Genomic DNA, 23,806 nt, shown 5'->3' with positions numbered 1-23,806 from the left:
CAGACCAAGAAAATAGCTTTGAAATTCTATGATGCCTCTAAAACTAAGCAATAAAGAAGCAGTCCTCAAACAGAAATTCTTACAGAATTAACTTGTATTTTTGTATCAGTTGTTAAGTACCTAGTACCATAATCTTTATGTATTTGGATAGTATTTATATTTAAGTGCCATAATATAATTCAATTCCCCAGAAAGTCTTCTAAGATTATACATTTTACACAGGTGCATAGGGAACTCATCAGAAAGAAAATTATAATGAACCTTACCTTCCATTCTTTTTTTCAGACATATGAGAATTTACTTCAGTTACATTTTCTGGGTCCTGGTCTCTAGTTATAACACAATTTTTAGAAATAAGAAAATATTAGAACAAAAAAATTGAATATCAGTACATAATCTTAGATATCATCTCTTGTGGCCTTTAAGGATTTGAGAGACTGGAAATCAAAAAATGGGCTCTTTGATCCATACCACTCAGGGATCCCTATGGAAGCGTGGTAGAAGTGTATAATCAGAGAAAGAGTACACACACACACACACACACACACACACACACACACACACACACCACCACCACCACCATGGATTCCATTGTGGGAGAGAAGTAAGAAAGTAAATTTTTTGAAGGCTTGCAAAATCTGGTCTGAAAAGACACCACTGATTTATAGTCACTTTCAACGACCATTTAATGAGCACTAACTTAGGGCCACAAATTATTGTGTGCCCTTTCATTAGAGTCAAAGTCCTTCTGTATGTTATTTATGTATTAGCTAGTTACATATTTGTTATAACCTGAAAATTCCTAGAGTTTTTTTTTCTTTGTTTTTTTTTTCCTGATTTTGAAAAGCCTTTGTCATGAACTCTGTTGAATAGGAGCATTGTTTAGGAGTCAGAACAATAAGGCTCATATCTTCTCTTACTTTCCTTTTTCATTAAATTAGTCAAAAATTTTTTATGTGTGTTTTACTGTGGATGGAACCCAGGGGCATTCTACCTCTGAGCTATACCCCTGGCCCTGTTTTTTGGTCTTTATTTGGAAACAAGGTCTCACTGAGTTGCAAAGGACCTCACTAAGTAGCTGAGGCTGTCCATGAACTGTGATCCTCCTGTCTCAGCTTCCCAAATGCTGGGATTAGAAGCATGTGTCACCCACACCCAGTTAGTAAATTAATCAACTTTTTTTTTTTGGTGGTACTGGGGTTCCACCTCCGAGCTACACTCCCAGACCTATTTTATTTTTGGAAACAGGGTCTCTTACGCCAGCGCGGCTGGCTTTGAACCTGCGAGATCCTCCTGTCTCCGCCTCCCAAGCGCAGGGATTACAAGCGTGCGCCACCACTCCCGGCTCAAATTAATCAACTTTTGATGCTTCTTCTTTTTTTTTTTTGTACTGGGAATAGAATAAAAAGTCTTCCTACTTCCAAGTGACATCCCTTCCCTTTTTATTTTTTATTTTGAAAAAGAGTCCTGCTAAGTAGACTCAATCCTGTGATCCTACTGTCTCAACCTCCCAAGTTGAGAGTTGATTCCCAACTGGAATTACAGGCGTGTGCCACCACACTCAGCTGTAAACTTCATATTTTTAAAAAGATTACCAACATTAAATATCATAATGATATGGTGAGAAAAATAAAACTCACAGCACAAAGACTACAGTTGTGAGTGTGCTGAATAAATTTAAATAAGTAAAAGCTAATAGAAGTAGCATAATATAGCAGTGAGCCCTACTGATTCCAGTTTTGGGGGACTACTTTTCATTATTATTTCTAAATTTTCACATCTTTGGAATTTGTTTAAGTTCTAAAAAATATCCCCTCCCATGGTCCCAAATACTGGCCTTAACTAAGGTTGATACATGAAAGCAGTATATAGATTTTCAATTACAAAATCAATATTGATAAGACGTTAAAATGCTATAAAAGAAACATCCTTATATTTATGTGGAATGAGATTTAATACTTCTATATAACATCCAAGCCATCAATAATTGATAAGATATTTAAATTGGGCAGTATCCCATAGCCACATTTAAACATCACATTTAAAATACTAGCTGCATTGCTTTTGAAAATGTAGAAATTAGGGTAAATTACTTTTTAATGTGAGATTTGGTAGAAATATGCCAGTCAATGTATATAAAAAGTATGATGCTTCAGAAGTAGCTGAGAAGGATCAAAATCATTTGATTTTACAATCTGAATTATATAAAATTCAAAACTAAATTCCTTGGCATACTGTTAAAACTACTAAGGTAACCTCCCAACTTACATCCTTTAAGTTTAGAAATGGTGACAGAAGGCTTGGGTTTTCCTAACCCCTAATGGTCTTTACTAATTACTGGAACCACCTTCTCAGCATCAGGGGCCACTCTACTATTATCTTAACAGTTTTAGCCATTAAGTGACCCTCCCCTTAATGTGGTTTTGGGTTTTTTTTTTTTTTTTTTTTTTTGGTGTTGATGATTGAACTTAGAGGCACTCTGTGACCTACAGCCCCAGGCCTTTTTTTTTTTGTTTTAATTTGGAAATAGGATCTGGCTGAATTACTAACAGTCTCACTAAATTGCCAAGGCTGGCCTTGAACCTGTGATCCTCCTGTCTCAGACTCCCAAATATTGAGATTACAGGTAAGCTCAACTTTAATGTTTTTAACCATACTTTACTTGGGAATACTTGGCATAAAATTAAATGAAATATCATGGTATTCCATAATCCAGTTTCCTAGTAACATTAAACTGGGATGATTGGCAGTGATGCATGGTGAAAGACCACCAGGACAGATGAATCTTGGAGAATCTGAATTTTGTCCTAGAAAGCTGTCTCGTTCCACTGCTAAGAATACTGGAGGACCTGTATGCTACATTTAAGGAAGCTGGTGGCTTTCATTAAAATTTGATATTAGAATCTAAAATGACCTTACAGTAGCTGTTCCATAAATATTAGGCAAAGATACAAGGTGAAGGTAGTGATCTACAAGCCAAAGAGACCTGGAACAGATTCCTCCCTCTTGGCCTAAGCAGGGACTAACCCTGCCGACAGCTTGACTTCAGACTTCCAACCTCCAGAACTGTGCAAAAATACATTTCTGTGGTTCAGCCACCCAGTGTGTGTGTGGTATGTTGTCAGGGCAGTCCTAACAAACGAATCCAGATCAGCTTCTGTTCTCACAGTGAGATTACACTTAGTTGCTCAGCCAGACTGTGAACATCCTCAATTCTTCTGGCACTTGCCACTCAAGAGTGCTACACATCCTGCGTCTTTGCTCCCAGCATGCCTTTCACGCAAGCTCTTGGACTCTAGCTATTGTGAGGGGGAGAGAGGATGGATCTGAGCCTCAGGAAGATGAAGCCAGAATCTTCCAAATCCAAAAACTAGCATAATCAACCGAAAGGTGGAACCTCTGTGTGCCTTCAAAGAAGCATGCTCCCAAGGTGGTGTGAATCACGGAGTGAGCTATATTATTAGTGGCTTCATAAGGTTTTTCTTGTTTTATTAAACAGTACCACTTATCAAGTTTGGCTGAGTGGGCTGTAAGATTTCAGTAGGAATAATCTATACTAATATTTATTTATTTATTTATTTATTTATTTATTTTTTTTTAGTTTTTTTTTTTTTATTGGTACATATTTTTTTTAATTAATTTATTTTTTAAATTGGTGCATTGTAGTCATATATCAATCACATTGGAGTACAAGACTTGAGAGGATATACAAGCACACATCATCCAATTAGCCCTCCTCCAGCCCCCGTCCCATTCCCTCCCCCTCCCTCCATCCCACACTTCTTTGGTGATTTACTTTGATACATTTGTTTATGTACCTCCTGCGTTTTAAAGAGGCTCCGTCCTCCAGTATTACATACCCTCTGATTGATCACATTAGTTGCTTCACTATAGGGCCCTTTCTATAGCTCAACCTCTTCCTGTTGCCCTTTTCCTCCTAGTTATTGCTGATTAAGAGAAGCGTCTGATTTATATTTTCTGCGATATTTCTCTGTGCATGCTGCGTTGCAAGTACCAATCCCACTCTTGATGGTCCCAGTAGTGGCCTGGCTACTCAGTGGACTGATCCAGACCTCGCTGGCTCACGCAGCGGCCTTGCCTCATGGGAGGACCCAGTTCTGGTCTCGCTGGCCCCTGAACCGGTCAAACCCCTAAGCTGGCTTTGGTCCCGACCTTGGAGGCCGCAGGAGTGAACTTGCCTCACGCCAGGCTCCGATGCTGGCCATTGGCCCCTGCACCGGTCTAACCCCTTGGCAGGATTCCAATCCCGGCCTCGGAGGCCCCAACACTGGTAATGCCTCACGGCAGGCTCCGATGCCGGCCTCACTGGCCCCAGCACCGGCCTAACCCCTTGACAGGCTCTTATCCTGGCCTCAGAGGCCCCAGTACCGGCCTTGCCTCACGGCAGGCTCCGATGCCGGCCTCGCTGGCCCCAGCAGCGGCCTAACCCCTCGGCAGGCTCCGATCCCGGCCTCGGAGGCCCCAGCACTGGTCATGCCTCAAGGCAGGCTCCGATGCCGGCCTCGCTGGCCCCAGCACCGGCCTAGCCCCTTGGCAGGCTCTTATCCTGGCCTCGGAGGCCCCAGGACTGGTCATGCCTCACGGCAGGCTCCGCTGCCGGCCTCGTTGGCCCCAGCACCGGCCTAACCTCTCGGCAAGCTCTTATCCTGGCCTCGGAGGCCCCAGTACCGGCCTTGCCTCACGGCAGGCTCCGATGCCGGCCTAACTGGCCCCAGCAGCGGCCTAACCCCTCGGCAGGCTCCGATCCCAGCCTCAGAGGCCCCAGTACCGGCCTTGCCTCAAGGCAGGCTCCGATGCCGGCCTCGCTGGCCCCAGCAGCGGCCTAACCCCTTGGCAGGCTCTTATCCTGGCCTCGGAGGCCCCAGTACTGGCCTTGCCTCACGGCAGGCTCCGATGCCGGCCTCGCTGGCCCCAGCACCGGCCTAACCCCTCGGCATGCTCCGATCCCGGCCTCGGAGGCCCCAGCACTGGTCATGCCTCACGGCAGGCTCCGCTGCCGGCCTCGTTGGCCCCAGCACCGGCCTAACCCCTCGGCAAGCTCTTATCCTGGCCTCGGAGGCCCCAGTACCGGCCTTGCCTCACGGCAGGCTCCGATGCCGGCCTCGCTGGCCCCAGCACCGGCCTAACCCCTCGGCAGGCTCTTGTCCTGGCCTCGGAGGCCCCAGTACCGGCCTTGCCTCACGGCAGGCTCCGATGCTGGCCTCGCTGGCCCCAGCACCGGCCTAACCCCTCGGCAGGCTCCGATCCCGGCCTCGGAGGCCCCAGCACTGGTCATGCCTCAAGGCAGGCTCCGATGCCGGCCTCGCTGGCCCCAGCACCGGCCTAACCCCTTGGCAGGCTCTTATCCTGGCCTCGGAGGCCCCAGCACTGGTCATGCCTCATGGCAGGCTCCGCTGCCGGCCTCGTTGGCCCCAGCACCGGCCTAACCCCTCGGCAAGCTCTTATCCTGGCCTCGGAGGCCCCAGTACAGGCCTTGCCTCACGGCAGGCTCCGATGCCGGCCTCGTTGTCCCCAGCACCGGCCTAAACCCTCGGCAGGCTCTTATCCTGGCCTCGGAGGCCCCAGTACCGGCCTTGCCTCAAGGCAGGCTCCGATGCCGGCCTCGCTGGCCCCAGCACCGGCCTAACCCCTCGGCATGCTCCGATCCCGGCCTCGGAGGCCCCAGCACTGGTCATGCCTCACGGCAGGCTCCGCTGCCGGCCTCGTTGGCCCCAGCAGCGGCCTAACCCCTCGGCAAGCTCTTATCCTGGCCTCGGAGGCCCCAGTACCGGCCTTGCCTCACGGCAGGCTCCGATGCCGGCCTCGCTGGCCCCAGCACCGGCCTAACCCCTCGGCAGGCTCTGATCCCGGCCTCGGAGGCCCCAGCACTGGTCATGCCTCAAGGCAGGCTCCGATGGCGGCCTCGCTGGCCCCAGCACCGGCCTAACCCCTTGGCAGGCTCTTATCCTGGCCTCGGAGGCCCCAGTACTGGCCTTGCCTCACGGCAGGCTCCGCTGCCGGCCTCGCTGTCCCCAGCACCGGCCTAACCCCTCGGCAGGCTCTTATCCTGGCCTAGAGGCCCCAGTACCGGCCTTGCCTCAAGGCAGGCTCCGATGCCGGCCTCACTGGCCCCAGCACTGGCCTAACCCCTCGGCAGGCTCTTATCCTGGCCTCGGAGGCCCCAGTACCGGCCTTGCCTCACGACAGGCTCCGATGCCGGCCTCGCTGGCCCCAGCAGCGGCCTAACCCCTCGGCAGGCTCCGATCCCAGCCTCGGAGGCCCCAGCACTGGTCATGCCTCAAGGCAGGCTCCGATGCCGGCCTCGCTGGCCCCAGCACCGGCCTAGCCCCTTGGCAGGCTCTTATCCTGGCCTCGGAGGCCCCAGTACCGGCCTTGCCTCACGGCAGGCTCCGATGCCGGCCTCGCTGGCACCAGCACCGGCCTAACCCCTCGGCATGCTCCGATCCCGGCCTCGGAGGCCCCAGCACTGGTCATGCCTCACGGCAGGCTCCGCTGCCGGCCTCGTTGGCCCCAGCACCGGCCTAACCCCTCGGCAAGCTCTTATCCTGGCCTCGGAGGCCCCAGTACTGGCCTTGCCTCACGGCAGGCTCCGATGCCGGCCTCACTGGCCCCAGCAGCGGCCTAACCCCTCGGCAGGCTCCGATCCCGGCCTCAGAGGCCCCAGTACCGGCCTTGCCTCACGGCAGGCTCCGATGCCGGCCTCGCTGGCTCCAGCACCGGCCTAACCCCTCGGCAGGCTCCGATCCCGGCCTCGGAGGCCCCAGCACTGGTCATGCCTCAAGGCAGGCTCCGATGCCGGCCTCGCTGGCCCCAGCACCGGCCTAGCCCCTTGGCAGGCTCTTATCCTGGCCTCGGAGGCCCCAGTACCGGCCTTGCCTCACGGCAGGCTCCGATGCCGGCCTCGCTGGCCCCAGCACCGGCCTAACCCCTCGGCATGCTCCGATCCCGGCCTCGGAGGCCCCAGCACTGGTCATGCCTCACGGCAGGCTCCGCTGCCGGCCTCGTTGGCCCCAGCACCGGCCTAACCCCTCGGCAAGCTCTTATCCTGGCCTCGGAGGCCCCAGTACCGGCCTTGCCTCACGGCAGGCTCCGATGCCGGCCTCGCTGGCCCCAGCACCGGCCTAACCCCTCGGCAGGCTCTTATCCTGGCCTCGAGGCCCCAGTACCGGCCTTGCCTCAAGGCAGGCTCCGATGCCGGCCTCGCTGGCCCCAGCACCGGCCTAACCCCTCAGCAGGCTCTTATCCTGGCCTCGGAGGCCCCAGTACCGGCCTTGCCTCACGGCAGGCTCCGATGCCGGCCTCACTGGCCCCAGCAGCGGCCTAACCCCTCGGCAGGCTCCGATCCCGGCCTCAGAGGCCCCAGTACCGGCCTTGCCTCAAGGCAGGCTCCGATGCCGGCCTCGCTGGCACCAGCAGCGGCCTAACCCCTCGGCAGGCTCCGATCCCGGCCTCGGAGGCCCCAGCACTGGTCATTCCTCAAGGCAGGCTCCGATGGCGGCCTCGCTGGCCCCAGCACCGGCCTAACCCCTCGGCAGGCTCTTGTCCTGGCCTCGGAGGCCCCAGTACCGGCCTTGCCTCAAGGCAGGCTCCGATGCCGGCCTCGCTGGCCCCAGCACCGGCCTAACCCCTCAGCAGGCTCTTATTCTGCCCTGGAGGCCCCAGCACTGGCCTAACCCCTCGGCAGGCTCTTATCCTGGCCTCGGAGGCCCAAGTACCGGCCTTGCCTCATGGCAGGCTCTGATGCCAGCCTCGCTGGCCCCAGCACCGGCCTAACCCCTCAGCAGGCTCCGGTCCCATCCTCGGGGGCCCCAACACTGGCCTTGCCTCACGGCAGACTCCGATGCCGGCCTCGCTGACCCCAGCACCGGCCTAACCCCTCAGCAAGTTCCGGACCCGACCTCGGAGGCCCTAGCACAAGCCTTGCATCATGGCAGGCTCCAATGCCGGCCTCGCTGGCCCCAGCATCGGTCTAACCCCTCTGCAGGTTCCAATCCCGGCCACGGAGGCCTCAGTAGTGGCCCTGCCTCACAGCAAGCTCCGATGTCGGCCACTGGCCCCGGCGCCCGCCTAACCCCTCAGCAGGTTCCGATCACAGTCTCTGTGGTTAGTATTTCAAAGGTTCCAGTTGTAATGTATCAGATCTCTGCCTCCCCCGAATATTGGCCACTGGCATTGCCACTGCCTCCACCGTTTCAAATCCTTCCCAGGCTCTTTTTCCACTCTGAATGTTGTCCAGTGTTCCTAAGCATGCGTGATGGTAGCATTCGACATTTGGTGTAATTTCTCCAAAAAAATAAAGTTGGTAAGATCCGGTTTCTGCTTCTCCTGAATACAAGTCTCTACCACCATCGCGAAGAACTCTTTCAGCACCGCATTTCTCCTTGGTCTCCGCTAAACTCTCTCCTTATATGTGATGTCTGAGATTCTTAACAATATAGAGAAATAGCAGTCCTCTTTCACGGCGAATTTTTCCATAAGTTCCAGTGCATTTAGATAAGTTTTGTCTGCATCTCCAGTGTCCTGGCATCCATAACGGCTTTCTTACCACCTCTCCGATATTTTTCTTTATCTTTTTCTGTTCTGGGCCCGGTTTCTCCAGGGGTCTGGCGTGCTACTCGCAGTTCTGCCTGGGGCCCAGAGTCCCGCAACCCGGGCCCCATCTGGCGTGCCCAGCCCGCGACCCCTGCCCAGAACCCAGCGTCTTACTGGGTCTGGTTTCTCCAGGGGTCTGGCGTGCTACGCGCAGTTCGGCAGGGGCCCAGAGTCCCGCGACCCGGGCCCCATCTGGCGTGCCCAGCCCGCGACCCCCGCCCAGAACCCAGCGTCTTACTGGGTCTGGTTTCTCCAGGGGTCTGGCATGCTACGCGCAGTTCGGCAGGGGCCCAGAGTCCCGCGACCCGGGCCCCATTAGGCGTGCCCCGCCCACGACCCCCGCCCAGAACCCAGCGTCTTACTGGGCCTGGTTTCTCCAGGGGTCTGGCGTGCTACGCGCAGTTCGGCCCGGGGCCCAGGGTCCCGCGACCCAGGCCCCGGCTTTTGTGCGCCGCGCGCGACCCCTGCCCAGAACCCAGCGTCTTACTGGGCCTGGTTTCTCCAGGGATCTGGCGTGCTATGCGCAGTTCGGTCTGGGGCCCAGAGTCCCGCGACCCGGGCCCCATCTGGCGTGCCCAGCCCGCGACCCCCGCCCAGAACCCAGCGTCTTACTGGGCCTGGTTTCTCCAGGGGTCTGGCCTATACTAATATTTAAAGCAAGCTAGAAAGTTCCTGTGAAAACTACAAAATGGTACTTGTTTTTGGTTATTCACAGGGTTGTATAAAACAGACTTTCCATAAGCTTCTCGAGCTAAAGCATATGGAAATAAATTTTTGTTGGTTAATTAAGATCACCTCTATTGCATGGTGTCTTTTACACTGTGGCAGTCAAAGTGTGAGATGAATTTTTTTTAATAGAAGTCCAAGACAAATGCTGCAGGCTTGAGTGAATGTTTCATTCTAAACCCTTGCCATTGCAGTCTCAGTGAAAGGAAGACCTTATAATTTTGTGCATTTATGGGATGGTAGATTAATTCCAAAGAAATCACCAATTTGCTATAGATACAGAGAATTGCTAATTGTGAACCATTGTAAATAATAATTGTGTGTGTGTGTGTGTGTGTGTGTATTTTACCAGATATTGAACCCAGGGGCATTCTGCCTCTAAACTACATCCCCCAACCCCATTTTATTTATTTTCTAACAGGATCTTGCTAGGTTGCAATGAGTCTTGCTATGTTACTGAGGCTGGTCTTGAATCTGCTATCCTCCTGTCTTAGACTCCCAAATACTGGGATTACAGGTATATACCACCACACTAGCTAACTAGTAATACTTTTCAAAAGTAGATTTCAGAATAAAAGTGGGGGAGGGAATGGGAGTTATCTGTTTTTGAGTATAAAAATGTATTCATGTCATAATAGTATAATTTTCTCACAGCCACATTAAGGAGCATAACTCCTTTACTGAACAAATTAAGGGGAAAATAGAGATTCTGAGGACTAAGAAATTATGTCTCCAACTATACACCTTTTCCTAAGCTTTGATGAGAGAAAGTTATTAGCTCAGTTCAACTGCTCTTTCTCTCTCATGTGAGTGTAGGAGGCATTTATTAATAGGCAGTAATATGTTTCTTTCTATGGCGCTAACTTAATTTGCTTTTATACAGTATCTAACATACTTACAAAATTAAGAGTCTCCATATAAATGTTTACTATGGTATTTCTTTTATGCTAGGAACTAAATCATAGATATTATTGCCGGGCATTGTGGCACACGCTTGTAATCCCTGCGCTTAGGAGGCTGAGACAGGAGGATCGCAGGGGTTCGAAGTCACTCTCAGCTACTTAGTGAGGCTTTCAGCTACTTAGTAAAGCTTTCAGCAACTTAGTGAGACCCTGTTTCCAAATAAAATATGAAAAAAAGGTCTGGGAGTATAGCCTGGAGGTAGAAAGCCTTTGGGTTCCACCCCCAGTACCACACACACACAAAAAAAATCATAGATATTGGACTTTAACTCAGAAAAGAATATTCATCTCCCCAAAAGGAATATAGAGTACAGAGAATAACTGGTATAAAAACCTTACAGAATTGACATAGCAGAATGGAACCAACTTTAGATAGTCTTATAATTCTTTTCAATGAAGGTGTCTTACACATCTTATATTAAAGAAATTAACAGGTTAATAAACAATTCAAACAATTTAAGTGGTTTTTGTTCGGTGGTACTGGGGTTTCTGGAAACCCATTTACCTCCGGGCTACTCTCCCGGACCTATTTTATATATTTATTTATTTATTTATTTAAGCCAGTGAGGCTGGCTTCGAATAAGCATGATCCTCCTGTCTCTGCCTCCCAAGTGTGGGGATTACAAGCTTGCACCACCACACCCGGCTAGGTGTTTTAAATATAAGATGTAACTAATAATTTCTGTGGCTCTCATTCACTATGGTTTATTGAGATGTGAACAGCTGGGCATGGTGGTACACAGCCGTAAACCCAGCTTCTGGAGAGACTTAAGGCAAGAGAATTGCAAGCTTGAGGCTAGCCCGCACAACTTAGTGAGACTTTGTCTTAAAATAAGGGGATGTAGCTCAGTGGTAGAGTGCTTGCCTATCATAGGTGAGGCCCTGGGTTCAATTCTCAGTACTGTAAAAGAAAGAAGGACAGACGGAGGCAAGGAGAATATTATGAGAAAAGATAGTTATTGGCTCAAGTAGGAAGACCAGTCATAAGAAAACATTCATAGATTTTTATCTAAGTGGACTATCATAAAGCATGGTCAGTTTGAGATTTAGTCCTTATTGCACAGAATACATGTTGAACATCTGACATGTCCTGGACATTGTGCCACTGTGCTATGCACAGTCGGTAAAGAAACAAAACAGACCTGATTCTTACCATTAACCATCTAACAGTCAGGGAGAGATGATTAACTGTTTATCCTAAAGGATAAAGGCTATGGAACAGGAAGGACACAGAGCTTGAGAACATCGAGAGGAAGCACCTGACACAGACATGGAAGGTCAGAGGGGCTTCCCAGAGCTCGAGTGAGAAACACCCAGACCAACGCCTGAAAGATAAGTAGAAGTTATCCACACAACAAGGAGTGGAGACCATGCAAGTCAGAGTGTGTAGGGATGGAATTTGCTCATAGGCAGAAAGGAACAGGGTATGAAGGTGGCAAAGGCCACAGAGGCCAGATCACAATGGCTTTGGAGACCAGATTAAGGAGCATGGCTGTTACCCAGTGGCCATGGAAGGCCACTGAGAGTTTAAATCCGAATAACATGGTGAGATTTGGGTTTTAGGAAGATTACTTTGCAGTGTGCAGATGGACTGAAGGACACGAGGCAAGCCTAGCAGTACTGGAGCTGGGTAGGAGGCTGAACAGTCATCTAGACTACAGTACTATTGGGGATGGTGTAGTGCCTTGGTCCACTTCCTGAGAGCATCAGAGGCAGACAACGTGACTGACTGATGAGAAGTGAAGGCATAGGAAGAGTCAAGGTTATCCCCGGGTTTGTGGTTTGAATAGAAGTATGCGATGTACGCACTTGGAAGATAGAGAGGGGCTTTTTTCTTGTTGGAAATCTAAACCCTTGCTGGTACGTGTTAACAGATAGAAAGCTTTAAAAGAGATGGGAGTATAATACCACAAACAGGAATATTTGCTTCTGCTTTAGGCAAATGATGCCTTTTCTCCCTGTAAAGGCCTTAGCGTCACTAGGTGCACTTGGTGCCCTCTTCAATATCTATTTGGGAGCAGAAGTTGAGAGCTTTAATAATTAGTCTAACCATGGTTTATAGGCTGTAGATAACTCCTTTTAATGTTCGTTTATGTTGCTACCAAAAGTCATGCAATTCCTTGTGGAATAAATGGAAATTCTAGGCACATCTGCATTTGTTCTGGTTATTGTTTTCAAAGGAGGCACTCAGGGATGCCTGCTTACATGCTGATGGATGCCTGAAGTTGATTCAGCCCCTAACTGTGAATAAATATACAGCTGCTGGAAATATCAGCAAAGTCACATAAAAGAATTTTGATTCACTGCTGTTACACTATTAAGTAATCAGTGCTTGTGTCTCACTGAATCGATGCAAAAGTACCTTATGGCTGTTTGTCCTTCTGGGAGGTGCTTTAAACTGCTCTTTTCTCCGCCCACATTAAAATCAAGAGAGCAGCATGGATACACTGGAGATATAGGTGGCTGACTCAGTTGAATATTGTCTGTCCCTCTATTCTTTCTCCCTCTTCCTCCTCCTCCTCCTCCTCCTCCTCCTCCTCCTCCTCCTCCTCCTCCTTCTTCTTCTTCTTCTTCTTCTTCTTCTTCTTCTTCTTCTCTCTCCCTCCCCCTCCCCCCCCCCTCTCTCTCTCTCTCTCTCTCTCTCTCCTTTCTTTCTCTTGTACTGAGGATTGAATCCAGGGGCATTCTACTTTTGAGCTACATCCTCAGTCCTATTTTATTTTTTATCTTCAAACAAGTTTTCTCTAGGCTGATAAGAGTCTCATTACTTGCTGAGGCTATCCTTGAGCCTGTGATCCTCCTATTTCAGCCTCCCAAATACTAGTATTACAGGTAGATACCAGCACATCTGGCTCTTTTCAAAGAGTTCAGTCTTTCCTGTTTGTTCTGTGATAATTCTTGGACATCCTAGCTGATTATCATCAAATCAGGTATGCTATTAAAGAATAATAAGACATAGTTTAGATTTGTGGATCAAGATGCCATCTTAAAACAATAGGATAATCAATATTTTTAATTTTCTTTTTATAATATTCATATTTGTATAGGAAAAATGTTCTCTTTCTATGGATATTTAATTAGGATTTACTGAAACAAATAGCACCTTTTTAAAAAAATTAGCCTCTATTTCAATAAAACAAAAGACACAAGCTCTTATGAGAAAGTTTCCATTGTCCACATAGCACATTAGAGAGATGGAGGAGGGAGAAGCGAGAGAGAGAGAGAGAGAGAGAGAGAGAGAGAGAGAGAGAGAGATTTTCTACTGTAATTGCACAACATGGTTATTAAACCCTTTTCCAACATGATTGAGGACCTCCTAAAACAATTACTGATGAAAAGAAAGACTCACCTCAACAAATACCAGTACAATACATAGTTCCACTTAACAAAGTTATTTCCATACTCTTATCAGTGGCAAGATCTACAAACAAAGCCTAATGTTATTTCAGCCATTAAAAAAATATATATCAGTAAGCCAGGCATGGTGGTAAACACCTGTAATCCCAGTACTTGGTAGGCTGAGACCAGAGGTGTGCAAGTTTAGGGACAATCTCAGAAATGTAGAAAGACTCTCCGCAACCTAACAAGACCCTGTTTCAAAAACAAAAAATTAAAAAGCTGGAGGTACACACACACACACACACACACACACACACACACACAAGCAAACGTCTCTGTGTAAGGTGTAAGGGCTAGGGATGTAGTTGATCTTGACTAGCATGTTTAAGGCCATGTGTTTGATTCTCAACATTATGAAAAAAAACCCTACTTTGTGCAGCAAGTGCTTTTTCTCTTCCTTTTAATTTAATAAGAATACAGAGGAGTAAACATATCTAACTGTAGTCCTCTAACTGGTTATAGGGAAAAAAGAGGAGGGTAGGAATTATGAAGGATGGAAAGAAAAGGGCCTGAAGTCGTTTGGGCACATATCTTTGTTACTCCTCTAGGTAGTGACATCAAAAATTTAGATCCAGGGCATCATTTCTTTCTTGAGAAGGCTTTTTAGTATCTTTGAGCTATAATTTCTTCTCCTGAAAAATAAGGTGCCTTAATATATTTTATGGGGTTTCCGTAATGTATAATGTCCCTGGAGACCGCACAGAGGGTAGGCAGCTATGTTGGAGAAAGGGCTTGGTTGAAGAGGGTGTGGTTTTGGGGGTGGTTCCACTCCTCCCTTGTTCTCTCTCTTACTTCTAGCCTCCTTGATGTGAGAGTAAATCCTGGCTCTCTCCCTTTCTCTGCTTTTTTCTGCATATCCTGAGCTCTCAGACCTGGCCTGACATGCACTGAACCACAGAATCTTCAAAACTGTGAGCAAATAAATCTTTTGTGTTACAGCAGTGAGAATATCAACTGAAACAGTTGTTCTGAGGATTAAATATATATACACATCGCCAAGTTGCCTAGGTGCAAAATAAACACTAAGTAGCATCTGCTCTTTAACTACCTTTATGCTTTCCTAACACCCAGTGATAAGAACATAAAAACAGAAAGAATAGAATAGGTACTAATGCAGAAAATAAAGAGTTAGGCTAATCCATGTGTTTTACTGCCCTCTTTCTCCTGCTGGGTTCAAAGTATTTTTCTTATATAAATAATTTGTTCTCTTCACCTCAGAATGTTGGGCTATGATTCCTAGTTATTGTTGTTGTTGTTATTATGATTATGATTATTATCATTATCATTATTATTTGCGGGTCTGGAGATGGAACCCAGGAGCATTCAACCTCTGAGCTATACCCCCTGCCCTATTTTTTTTTTATTCTTTCTTTCTTTATTTTTGTTTTGTTTTATTGTTTGTTCGTTCGTTTTTGTGGTACTGGGGTTCCTGGAAGCCCTTCTACCTCTGGGATACACTTCCAGACTTATTTTATATATTTTTTTTTATTTGGAAACAGGGTCTCTTAAGCCGGCAAGGCTGGCTCCAAACCAGTGCAATCCTCCTGTCTCCGCCTCCCAAGCGTGGGGATTACAAGCGTGTGCCACCACACGCAGCTTATTCTTTATTTTGAAACAGGGTCTCACTGAGTTGCCTAGGTCCTCACTAAGTAGCTGAGGCTGTCTGCGAACCACAAACCTCTGGTCTCAGCCTCCTGAATGCTGGGATTACAAGTGTGTGCCACCATGACCGGCTCCCAGTTATTATTAATTACAATAAAATTTCAAGTCAGCAGAGTAATTTGGACCTTTTCTATAGTACACACTGATAAATTATCTTTTTGGGGGAACAGAGGATTGGACCCAGGGGCATTCTACCACTGAGCTACACTCTCTACTTTTTTTTAGTTTTTATTTTGAAACAGGGTCTTGCTAAGTTGTTGAGGGTCTTGATGAGTTGTGGAGGCTGGTCTCAAACCTGTGATCTTCCTCTCCAGCTTACCAAGTACTGGGATTACAGGCATGTGCCACCTTGATCAACCTTGTGAATTATTTATTAATAAAGCACTTTGAGTAAAAGATATCACATAAAAATAGCAAATTATCAAATCACTTCAAAACTCAAGGTGTAAGTACAAGATTAAAACCTGCTATATTTGGTGAGCCCAGGCAAGCTGTCAGTTCAGGCTTTCTTCTTCAAAAAATATTTTGTCTTATTACCTAATTTTACCCATTTTTCATTTCAGTCTTGAAACTCTACTTCCTGTAGATAACAAAAATTAACTTGTCTCAGTGCAAACAGGAAGCCCAGAACTGGTTCCAAAATAGTACAATTGATTCCAGAAGAGTATAATATGTTTCCTTATTGCTAGGAGATACACAGGTTATAATTGTGTCCTCATTTGAAACACTAAAGAAAGATAAAAAGCCATCTTTTAAAAAGAAAGAAAATTCCTACCCTAGATAGAAACTTGAGAAAATCTCAAAATAGTCAGACAAGGTCATTTACCGATTGGTGTTTCTGAGCGCAGAAGGTTTCACTTTAATAAGATTGTCCAAGTCTTGGCTGTTTAGAAGAGAAAAGAAAGAGTTCAGATTAGTAATAGGTTTGGGGGGTGGGCTAGGTCAATCAAGCAACAGTATGAATCCACTTCATCCAGGGGAAAGAGACAGATGAAACTACAATTGACTATTTTTATTTGATTACCTCTGATTGCTTCGGATTACCAAAGGATTCACTTTGATGAGGTTATCCAGATCTTGGTTTCTTTACATGGAAAAATAGAAAGAGAGCAGTTAATGAGAGAGTACTTTCTGTAAAGATCATGAAGGCTGTAAATCTGCTTAAACTTATAATAAAAATATTCTTTCTGACCAAAGCACATTAAATAATATAGTTCATTTACCTTTGGTTGTTTATGAGAATTTCAGGATTCACTTTGATGAGCTTGTCAAGATCTTGTTTTCTTTAAGGGAGAGAAAAGAAATTAAAGCCAGCTTGGGTTAGAGGTAATAAGGTTTAAGGTCATTGCAAATGGAAAGAAAGGATTGTAGTGAGACATATTCTTTTTGAATAGAAAAGTCATCAAATGTGTTTTCCAAGAAATCAGGAGAGGAAGAATTATGCTATAAGAAAAGAAAACTTTTTCTAACTTCACAGATTTCATTGCCAGAGCACAGCTACAAGGACACGCAGGTTAAATGTTCTGTTGCGAACATCTTGTGGTTGGCAATTATTCACTCTGGATTGATTCAACATTGTGGAGATACAAACTGATTTTAATGCCCTTGACATTATTAGCGTTATTATTATTATTTTTTGTGTGTGGGTCTGAGGGTGGAACCCAGGGGCATTTAACCTCCAAGCTATACCCCCTGTCCTACTTTTTATTCTTTATTTTGAAACAGGGTCTCACTAAGTTGCTGAGGGCCTCACTAAGTAGCTGAGGCTGTCGGCCAACTGTGATCCTCCAGTCTCAGCCTCCCGAATGCTGGGATTACAATGCCCATGTCATTTTTAAGGTCATGTCCCCTCACAAATGATATGAATTTTTTAAAAATAAATAAGCTCTAAGACTGTTGTTATTCTTAACATAAGATTTGACAAAGATAGTTTCAGTAATACATCAAAAGGGTGACTTTTCTTTCCTCTGTTTACTTTTTTTCTTTTTTGCTGGGGTTGGAACCCAAGGCCTTTGTATATCAGGCAAGTACTCTACTACTGAGCTACCCTCCCAGCCTTTTTTATTCCTCTCTGATGACTGAAAACCTGGATTGAATTCATCTATTCATAGTTAAATTAGGTTCCTATCCTGAAAACAGTCCACTCCCCACCTGAAGCTCTTCCACTTTTTTTTCTTCTCAGCAATAGACCAGTATTTGGTATTTCCTTCCCCTCCCTTCACTAGTTCACTATCTTTCATTGCCTCAGGAAAATTCCAGTTTTAAAAGCTGGAAAATGGTTGGTGACCTTTCAAAGTGTTCCTGCCGTCTAAACCCATGTCTAATATATAAACAGAGAAAGACCTGGCAGGTGCCACGACAAGAGACTGCAGGGCCAAAAGAGAACCCCTGCTTCCAGTATCATCTAGGACAGGGACATGGCAGGACCCCCTTTGCCCAGCAGTCCTTTTTCCTTATATAAAAATAAAATGTACTTTATTTTTACATCAGAAAATGATTGATGCAAGGTACAAACTCAAAGAGGGCCATTTAGAGATGATTCATCAAAAAGGTGTGAGCAGAGGTCTGCATTCCCCTCTGCAGGCCCTCAGCCTTTCCACAGAACATGCGTCCTGGCTCACAAGGGCTTCATCCATTTGGTTCTCAGATTTCCATGGAAGATGAAAAGGCTCTAACTGAATTTCCATGATTTAAATTATTCGCAATAATAATATACTCAATTAAAGATAATCTTTTGAGGCCGGGCGTGGTGGCGCACGCTTGTAATCCCCACGCTTGGGAGGTGGAGACAGGAGGATGGCGCAGATTCGAAGCCGGCCTCGCTGGCTTAAGAGACCCTGTTTCCAAATAAAAATATAAAAAAAATAGGTGTCTGGGAGTGTAGCCCGGAGTAGATGTGTTTCCAGGAACCCCAGTACCACCAAAAATAAATAAATAAGATAACCTTTTGGGGCCAGGTGTGGTGGCGCACGCTTGTAATCCCAGCATTTGCAAGGCTGAGACAGGAGAACTGCAGGTTCACAGCCAGCCTCAGCTACTTAGTGAGGCCCTCTGCAACTCAGTGAGACCCTGTTTCAAAATAAAGAATAATATTCATGTGCCAGCCTAATTAGGAACAGGCAGCATAGAAACTGCAAAAACAAATACAGAAACTTCCATATTCACTTGTTCTGCTAAACACAGAAAATCTAATCACTCAGTAACTCAGAACATGATGTTCAAACCATTTTCTTATAAAGGACTTTTTTGTGTGTGTGGTACTGGGGGTGGAACCCAGGGGCTTTTCTACCTCCGGGTTATGCTCCCAGACCTATTTTTATACTTTATTTGGAAACAGGGTCTCCTTAAGTTGCTGAGAGCCTCACTAAGTAGCTGAGGCTGGCTTCGGACCTGTGCGATCCTCCTGTCTCAGCCTCCCAAGCGCGGGGATTACAAGCATGTGTCACCACACCCGGAATAAATGATGTTTTATGCCACAGCCCTGTACTCTCTCTTTTGGACATGGATATACACACAGACACATGTACAGAAAACATAAACCACATGAAATAAAACCCTTATTACACAAGTTATATTTTCTATTTGATTTGCGAGGATGCTGATTACCACTCGCTAAATCAATTGTACAACCATTTAATGGGTGCTACCTGACAATTTGAGAAAACATAAGTATTCGTTATGTCCTACGCTACATTTAAAAAGGTGACAGGACGCCAGTGTGTTTGTGCACATCCGCAATCCCAGTACTTGGGAGGGTGAGAGAGGAGGATTGCAGGTTTGAGGCAGCCTCAGCAACATAGTGAGACCCTGTTACAAAATAAAAAATAAAAAGGGCTGGAGGAATAGCTTGGAGGTAGAATGCCCCTGGATTCAATCTCCAATACAAGCAAAAATAAATAAAATAAAGGCAATGCAATGTGTTAATAAAACAAGGATATAAGTAACAGTGCTGAGTTGCCTGAATTGATAGCATGGACCATTTATCTCAATGAAGTAAAAGCAAATATATTGTTTTTTTTTTCAGGACCTGGATCCTGCAAACAAAGGAATCTAATATCTGAACGTTATAAGAGTTTAAATAATGCTTTGTATGCATATAAAATTACCGCTGCTAACCTCAATGACATGTCTGGGGACAGGGAGGGAGCAGGACGGGCTCCGGAGGGAAATGGCCCACGTGCTGTGTTCATGTATGTTCCTAACACTGTATACCTCAGTATGCTGTATGATTACAGTGGGCCAATTGAATGAATCTTTAAAATGTAACGTTGTTCCTTCTCAAGTTACTGCTTTCACCAATTTTGCTTTAAGGAGGCAGTAAAGGATCCGCAGGACGGGCATCATTATCTCTGTGGAGTTTAAAAGCTGTAAGGCATTTTAAAGTCATTTGGACACGTGTGATATTGTCATCCATGAAGTGATTATTCACCTGACCCTGACAGAACAATAAAGAATACCTCCCGCCTGTCCAGAAAAAAAGCAGCCATCCTATCCGTAAGAGCTTCCAGTATTTCCTGAGGTGTTTAGCCTTGCTTTCTTTTTCTTTTGGTAATAGGGGTTGAATCCAGGGGCGATCTACCACTAGGCTACACCCCCAGGCCTTTATGTCTTTTATTTTGAAACCTGATCTAAGTTGCTGAGGGACTGGTTAAGTTGTCGAGGCTGGCCTCAAACCTGTGATCCTCCAGTCTCAGACAGGTACCTGGCAACTTTCCTTTGTTTTTAGATCAAAGTCCATGTGCTGTGGTGTTAGAGTTGGGCTGGGAGTTAGAAGACCTCACAGAAGACTGTGACAGTGTTGCTCTCCGGCCTCAGTATTTCCATCTGTGAATGAGGAGCTGGGAGTGGATAATCATTAAAGTTCTGTCAATCTCTAACCCCTACTCCAATATTCTATGACTATGAATTTTATTGCCTACAGTGTTTATTATATCTGCTTTTCAGTGTCTCTCTTCCTTTTTAAATGCAGCTCACTGACAATACATTCTATATTCAGCACGCAGTACATGAGTGCCCCAAAATGTAATATATTAAATTGACAACCTATTATTGTCTTAGAGTAACATCTCTTTGCCCCTGGTACATAATTAGCTTTAATCTATGTTAATTGCCTGCTCTTAATAAGATTGAGTATGACGACTGAATCCTCTTTTTGGCGTCCACAGCCTATAATTATACCTAATGTGCAACTAATGATACCTAGTCTTGAGCTGGGCGCCCAGTAGGTGCTCAGTAATTATTCACTGCCTGAGAGATGGCAGAGTGACTATCAGTCTTCTACTAATTTTCCTTGTGACCCTGGTCAAAGCACTTAACCTTTCTGATTCCGAATTTCCTTTTCCACAAAGTGAGTAGGGTCAACTGAAACAGTGGTTCTCAAAATTGTTCAACTTAACTAGGCTAAGATTCTCTAAGGCTATTTCTTCTCAAAAATCGTATGATTTTTTTTTTTTTTTTTTTTTTTTTTTGGTGGTACTGGGGTTCCTGGAAGCCCTTCTACCTCCGGGCTACACTCCCAGACCTATTTTAACATTTTTATTTGGAAACAGGGTCTCCTAAGCCAGCGTGCGCGGCTGGCTTCGAACCTGCGTGATCCTCCTGTCTCTGCCTCCCAAGCGCGGGGATTACAAGCGTGCGCCACCACGCCCAGCAAAAAATCGTATGATTTTTAAAAATACCAACAAACTTAAAAGGATAAGTTATGCATATATTTCTAAGATTCCTAAGAGTAATGTGTAATGATACAAAAGTTTTTCATGTAACCTGAGACAAAAAAGTAAATTTAATTATCTCACTACTTAAAGAATTATCAAATTTTAGGTCCATATGCTTTGTTGGAGAAGCTACCCTTCTAAATAATTATGAATCTAAGCCAGGCATGGTGGCACATGTCTTTAATCCCATTACTTGGAAGGATTAGACAAAATAAATAAATATAAAAAGTAGGGGCTAGATGTATAGCTTGAAGGTAGAATGCCCTTGGGTTCAATCCCCAGCACCACACACACACACACACACACACACACACACACACACACACACACACAATCATGGACCTCATTACATTTTCACTCTTTCCTAGGAAACAGTCTCCCAAAAGGAGGCAAATAGTACTTCTAATGATGAGTCTAATAAAGTGCCTGGATCTATCTTTTATTTTATTTATTTTTATTAGTGCATTGTTGTCATATATCTTAATGGGGTACAAGATGATAGAGGCATACACACACACATCACTCATTTCGCCCTTCCCCAGTTCCCTCCCCACTCCCTCCCCTCCCCCTTCTCAATCTTTGGCTTATTGATTGATTTTGATGTGCTTGTGAATGTACTCCATGTACATTAGGGACTTTCCCTCTCCCCCCCTCCCATCACTCTCAGGTCACCTTATTTGCTCATCTATGTTTACTCCTTCTTCATCTAGATCTATTTTTTAAATTAAGCCTCTAGTCAATTTTAATTCTAGAGGCAAAAGTATTGTTATCAATGACACACAAACAGCTCATGGTCTCACACTGCTCCTCCCACTCCTCCTTCAACTGTGCCATCTACTGCTTTACTGAGGCTTAGAACAGTGATGGCACCACCATCCATTGTCTCCTGCTGCCTCATTCTTCCTATTAACAAATACTGTGGGTATAATCTAGGTGTCCAGAGACACATAAATATTGTGATGATATTTCAGGACCTACATTCAATTTGCCTACAGAATGACTATGCCGTTAATATTCAGACTGTGTATAGTTATGTAGAAAGAGAATCGAGCAAATAAATAATATCTTTCTCTTACCCAGAGGTGCTTTTGACAGCATTGGGGCTTACACTAATAAGTTCATCAAGACCTCGTTCACTGCTAAAACAAAATGAAAGGTCAAAGCCAATAGGAAATCAGAAAATTTAAAGCCAGCTTTCTTGACAGTTATAAATTACTCAATGGAATCTAGAATTAAAAGTGATGTTTACTGAGTTTCTACTTTATACATAATAATTAGCATTTTCACCCTCAAAACAACTCATTGATGTAGATATTATCATCCCCTATAACGAAACTGAGCTTCAGAAGGATTAAGACACTTCTTGGGGCCAGATATCTAGCAATGGCTGAAGTTGAATTAAATTTGAAACCATAATAAATGAACCTCAAAATCCAGGGTGCTGGCCCTTAACACCCTTCCTCTCTCTCTCTCTGATGTTCACAGTAATTCCCTTCATTTGTAAAGTGTTTTGAACCAACACTGTCTTCACAATAACTCTATTAGAGATAGCTTGGAGTTTCTCTGCGCACTTTTATTAACTTTTGCTCCAGAGTATAATAAGTCTTTATTTCCCAAGAACAGAAATAAATTCAATGTTATACAAAAATATCCTAATCAAGTATAAGAATGTTAGGTTTCCAGTTTCCTCAAAAGTCATTTGAAATTATCTTTGTGTGTGCAAAAGAGTAGGGAACCAGTATTTGAGGATTTACTCAGTATTATGAACTTACAATTCATTAGCTACAAATAATGGTTATAATATATTTGTTATTATAATCCCAAAAGGAATTTCTCTAATAGTAATTTCAGGTCAGGCATGGTGGTGCACACCTGTAATCCTACTTACTTGGGAGGCTGAGACAGGAGGATCAAAGACAGCCTTGGCAATCTAGCAAGACCCTGTTTCAAAAACAAAAAGTAAAAAGGGGTAGGGGTATAGCTCAGAGGTAGAATGCCCCTGGGTTCAATTCCCAGTACCAAATAAACAAATAAATAATTAGCTTCAGTATTATCATTTTAAACAATATTATAATAAAATAAGTACAAGCAATAATGTTTTATGTGCTGTATTGTGATGTGTTATAGTAAAAGAAAAATCTGTCTAGTATTATTACACATCAACGTACTGTAGTCTCGTTTTTTCATGTCCCTTTTCAAAATGTCCTTTGCCACATAATCTTATTCCTTTTTTACACAAATTTAAGAATTGCTCAGAAATCTTTGAAAAAAAGATTTTTTTTTTGGTGGTACTGGGGTTCCTGGAAGCCCTTCTACCTCCGGGCTACACTCCCAGACCTATTTTTACATTTTTATTTGGAAACAGGGTCTCCTAAGCCAGCGCCCACAGCTGACTTCGAACCTGTGTGATCCTCCTGTCTCTGCCTCCCAAGCATGGGGATTACAAGTGTGCACCACCATGCCCAGCTAGAAATCTTTGAAAATTTTAATAAGCTTACCTTTTTGAGGCTGTCACTCTGATAAGATTGTCCAGGTCTTGGTTTCTAAAAATAATGTTATAAGGTTGAATAGCTGACCAGGTCAACTAAAATCAATCATTTTTATACTTTTCAACCTTAATATTGAATCGATGATTGTTGAAAATTTAAAACTCCATCCTCCCTTAAATTCTTTTATCAGTCTCATGCACAAACAAGGTAGTTTCTTGTCTTTATGGCAGGCCAATGTATT

General features: G+C 45.2%; 1 protein-coding gene across 1 annotated transcript in view; it reads right to left on the bottom strand.

The window, feature by feature from the left end:
- SCEL (sciellin) overlaps positions 1-23,806 on the bottom strand; it is a gene marked incomplete at both ends in the record, with an annotated part of 113,163 nt that overhangs the window by 28,261 nt on the left and 61,096 nt on the right. Inside the window, 6 exons of the mRNA XM_080689489.1 lie at positions 267-329; positions 16,189-16,245; positions 16,387-16,446; positions 16,586-16,645; positions 22,153-22,212; positions 23,575-23,619. Of these exons, the coding sequence (XP_080545615.1) occupies positions 267-329; positions 16,189-16,245; positions 16,387-16,446; positions 16,586-16,645; positions 22,153-22,212; positions 23,575-23,619 (345 nt within the window). The remainder of the gene's footprint in view (positions 1-266; positions 330-16,188; positions 16,246-16,386; positions 16,447-16,585; positions 16,646-22,152; positions 22,213-23,574; positions 23,620-23,806) is intronic.

This window comes from Muscardinus avellanarius (assembly GCF_963383645.1).
Source record: "Muscardinus avellanarius genome assembly, chromosome: 2".
NCBI classification, from domain to species: Eukaryota; Metazoa; Chordata; class Mammalia; order Rodentia; family Gliridae; genus Muscardinus; species Muscardinus avellanarius.
Note: the sequence above shows the minus strand (reverse complement) of the source record. Positions and strands in the feature narration are given on the sequence as shown.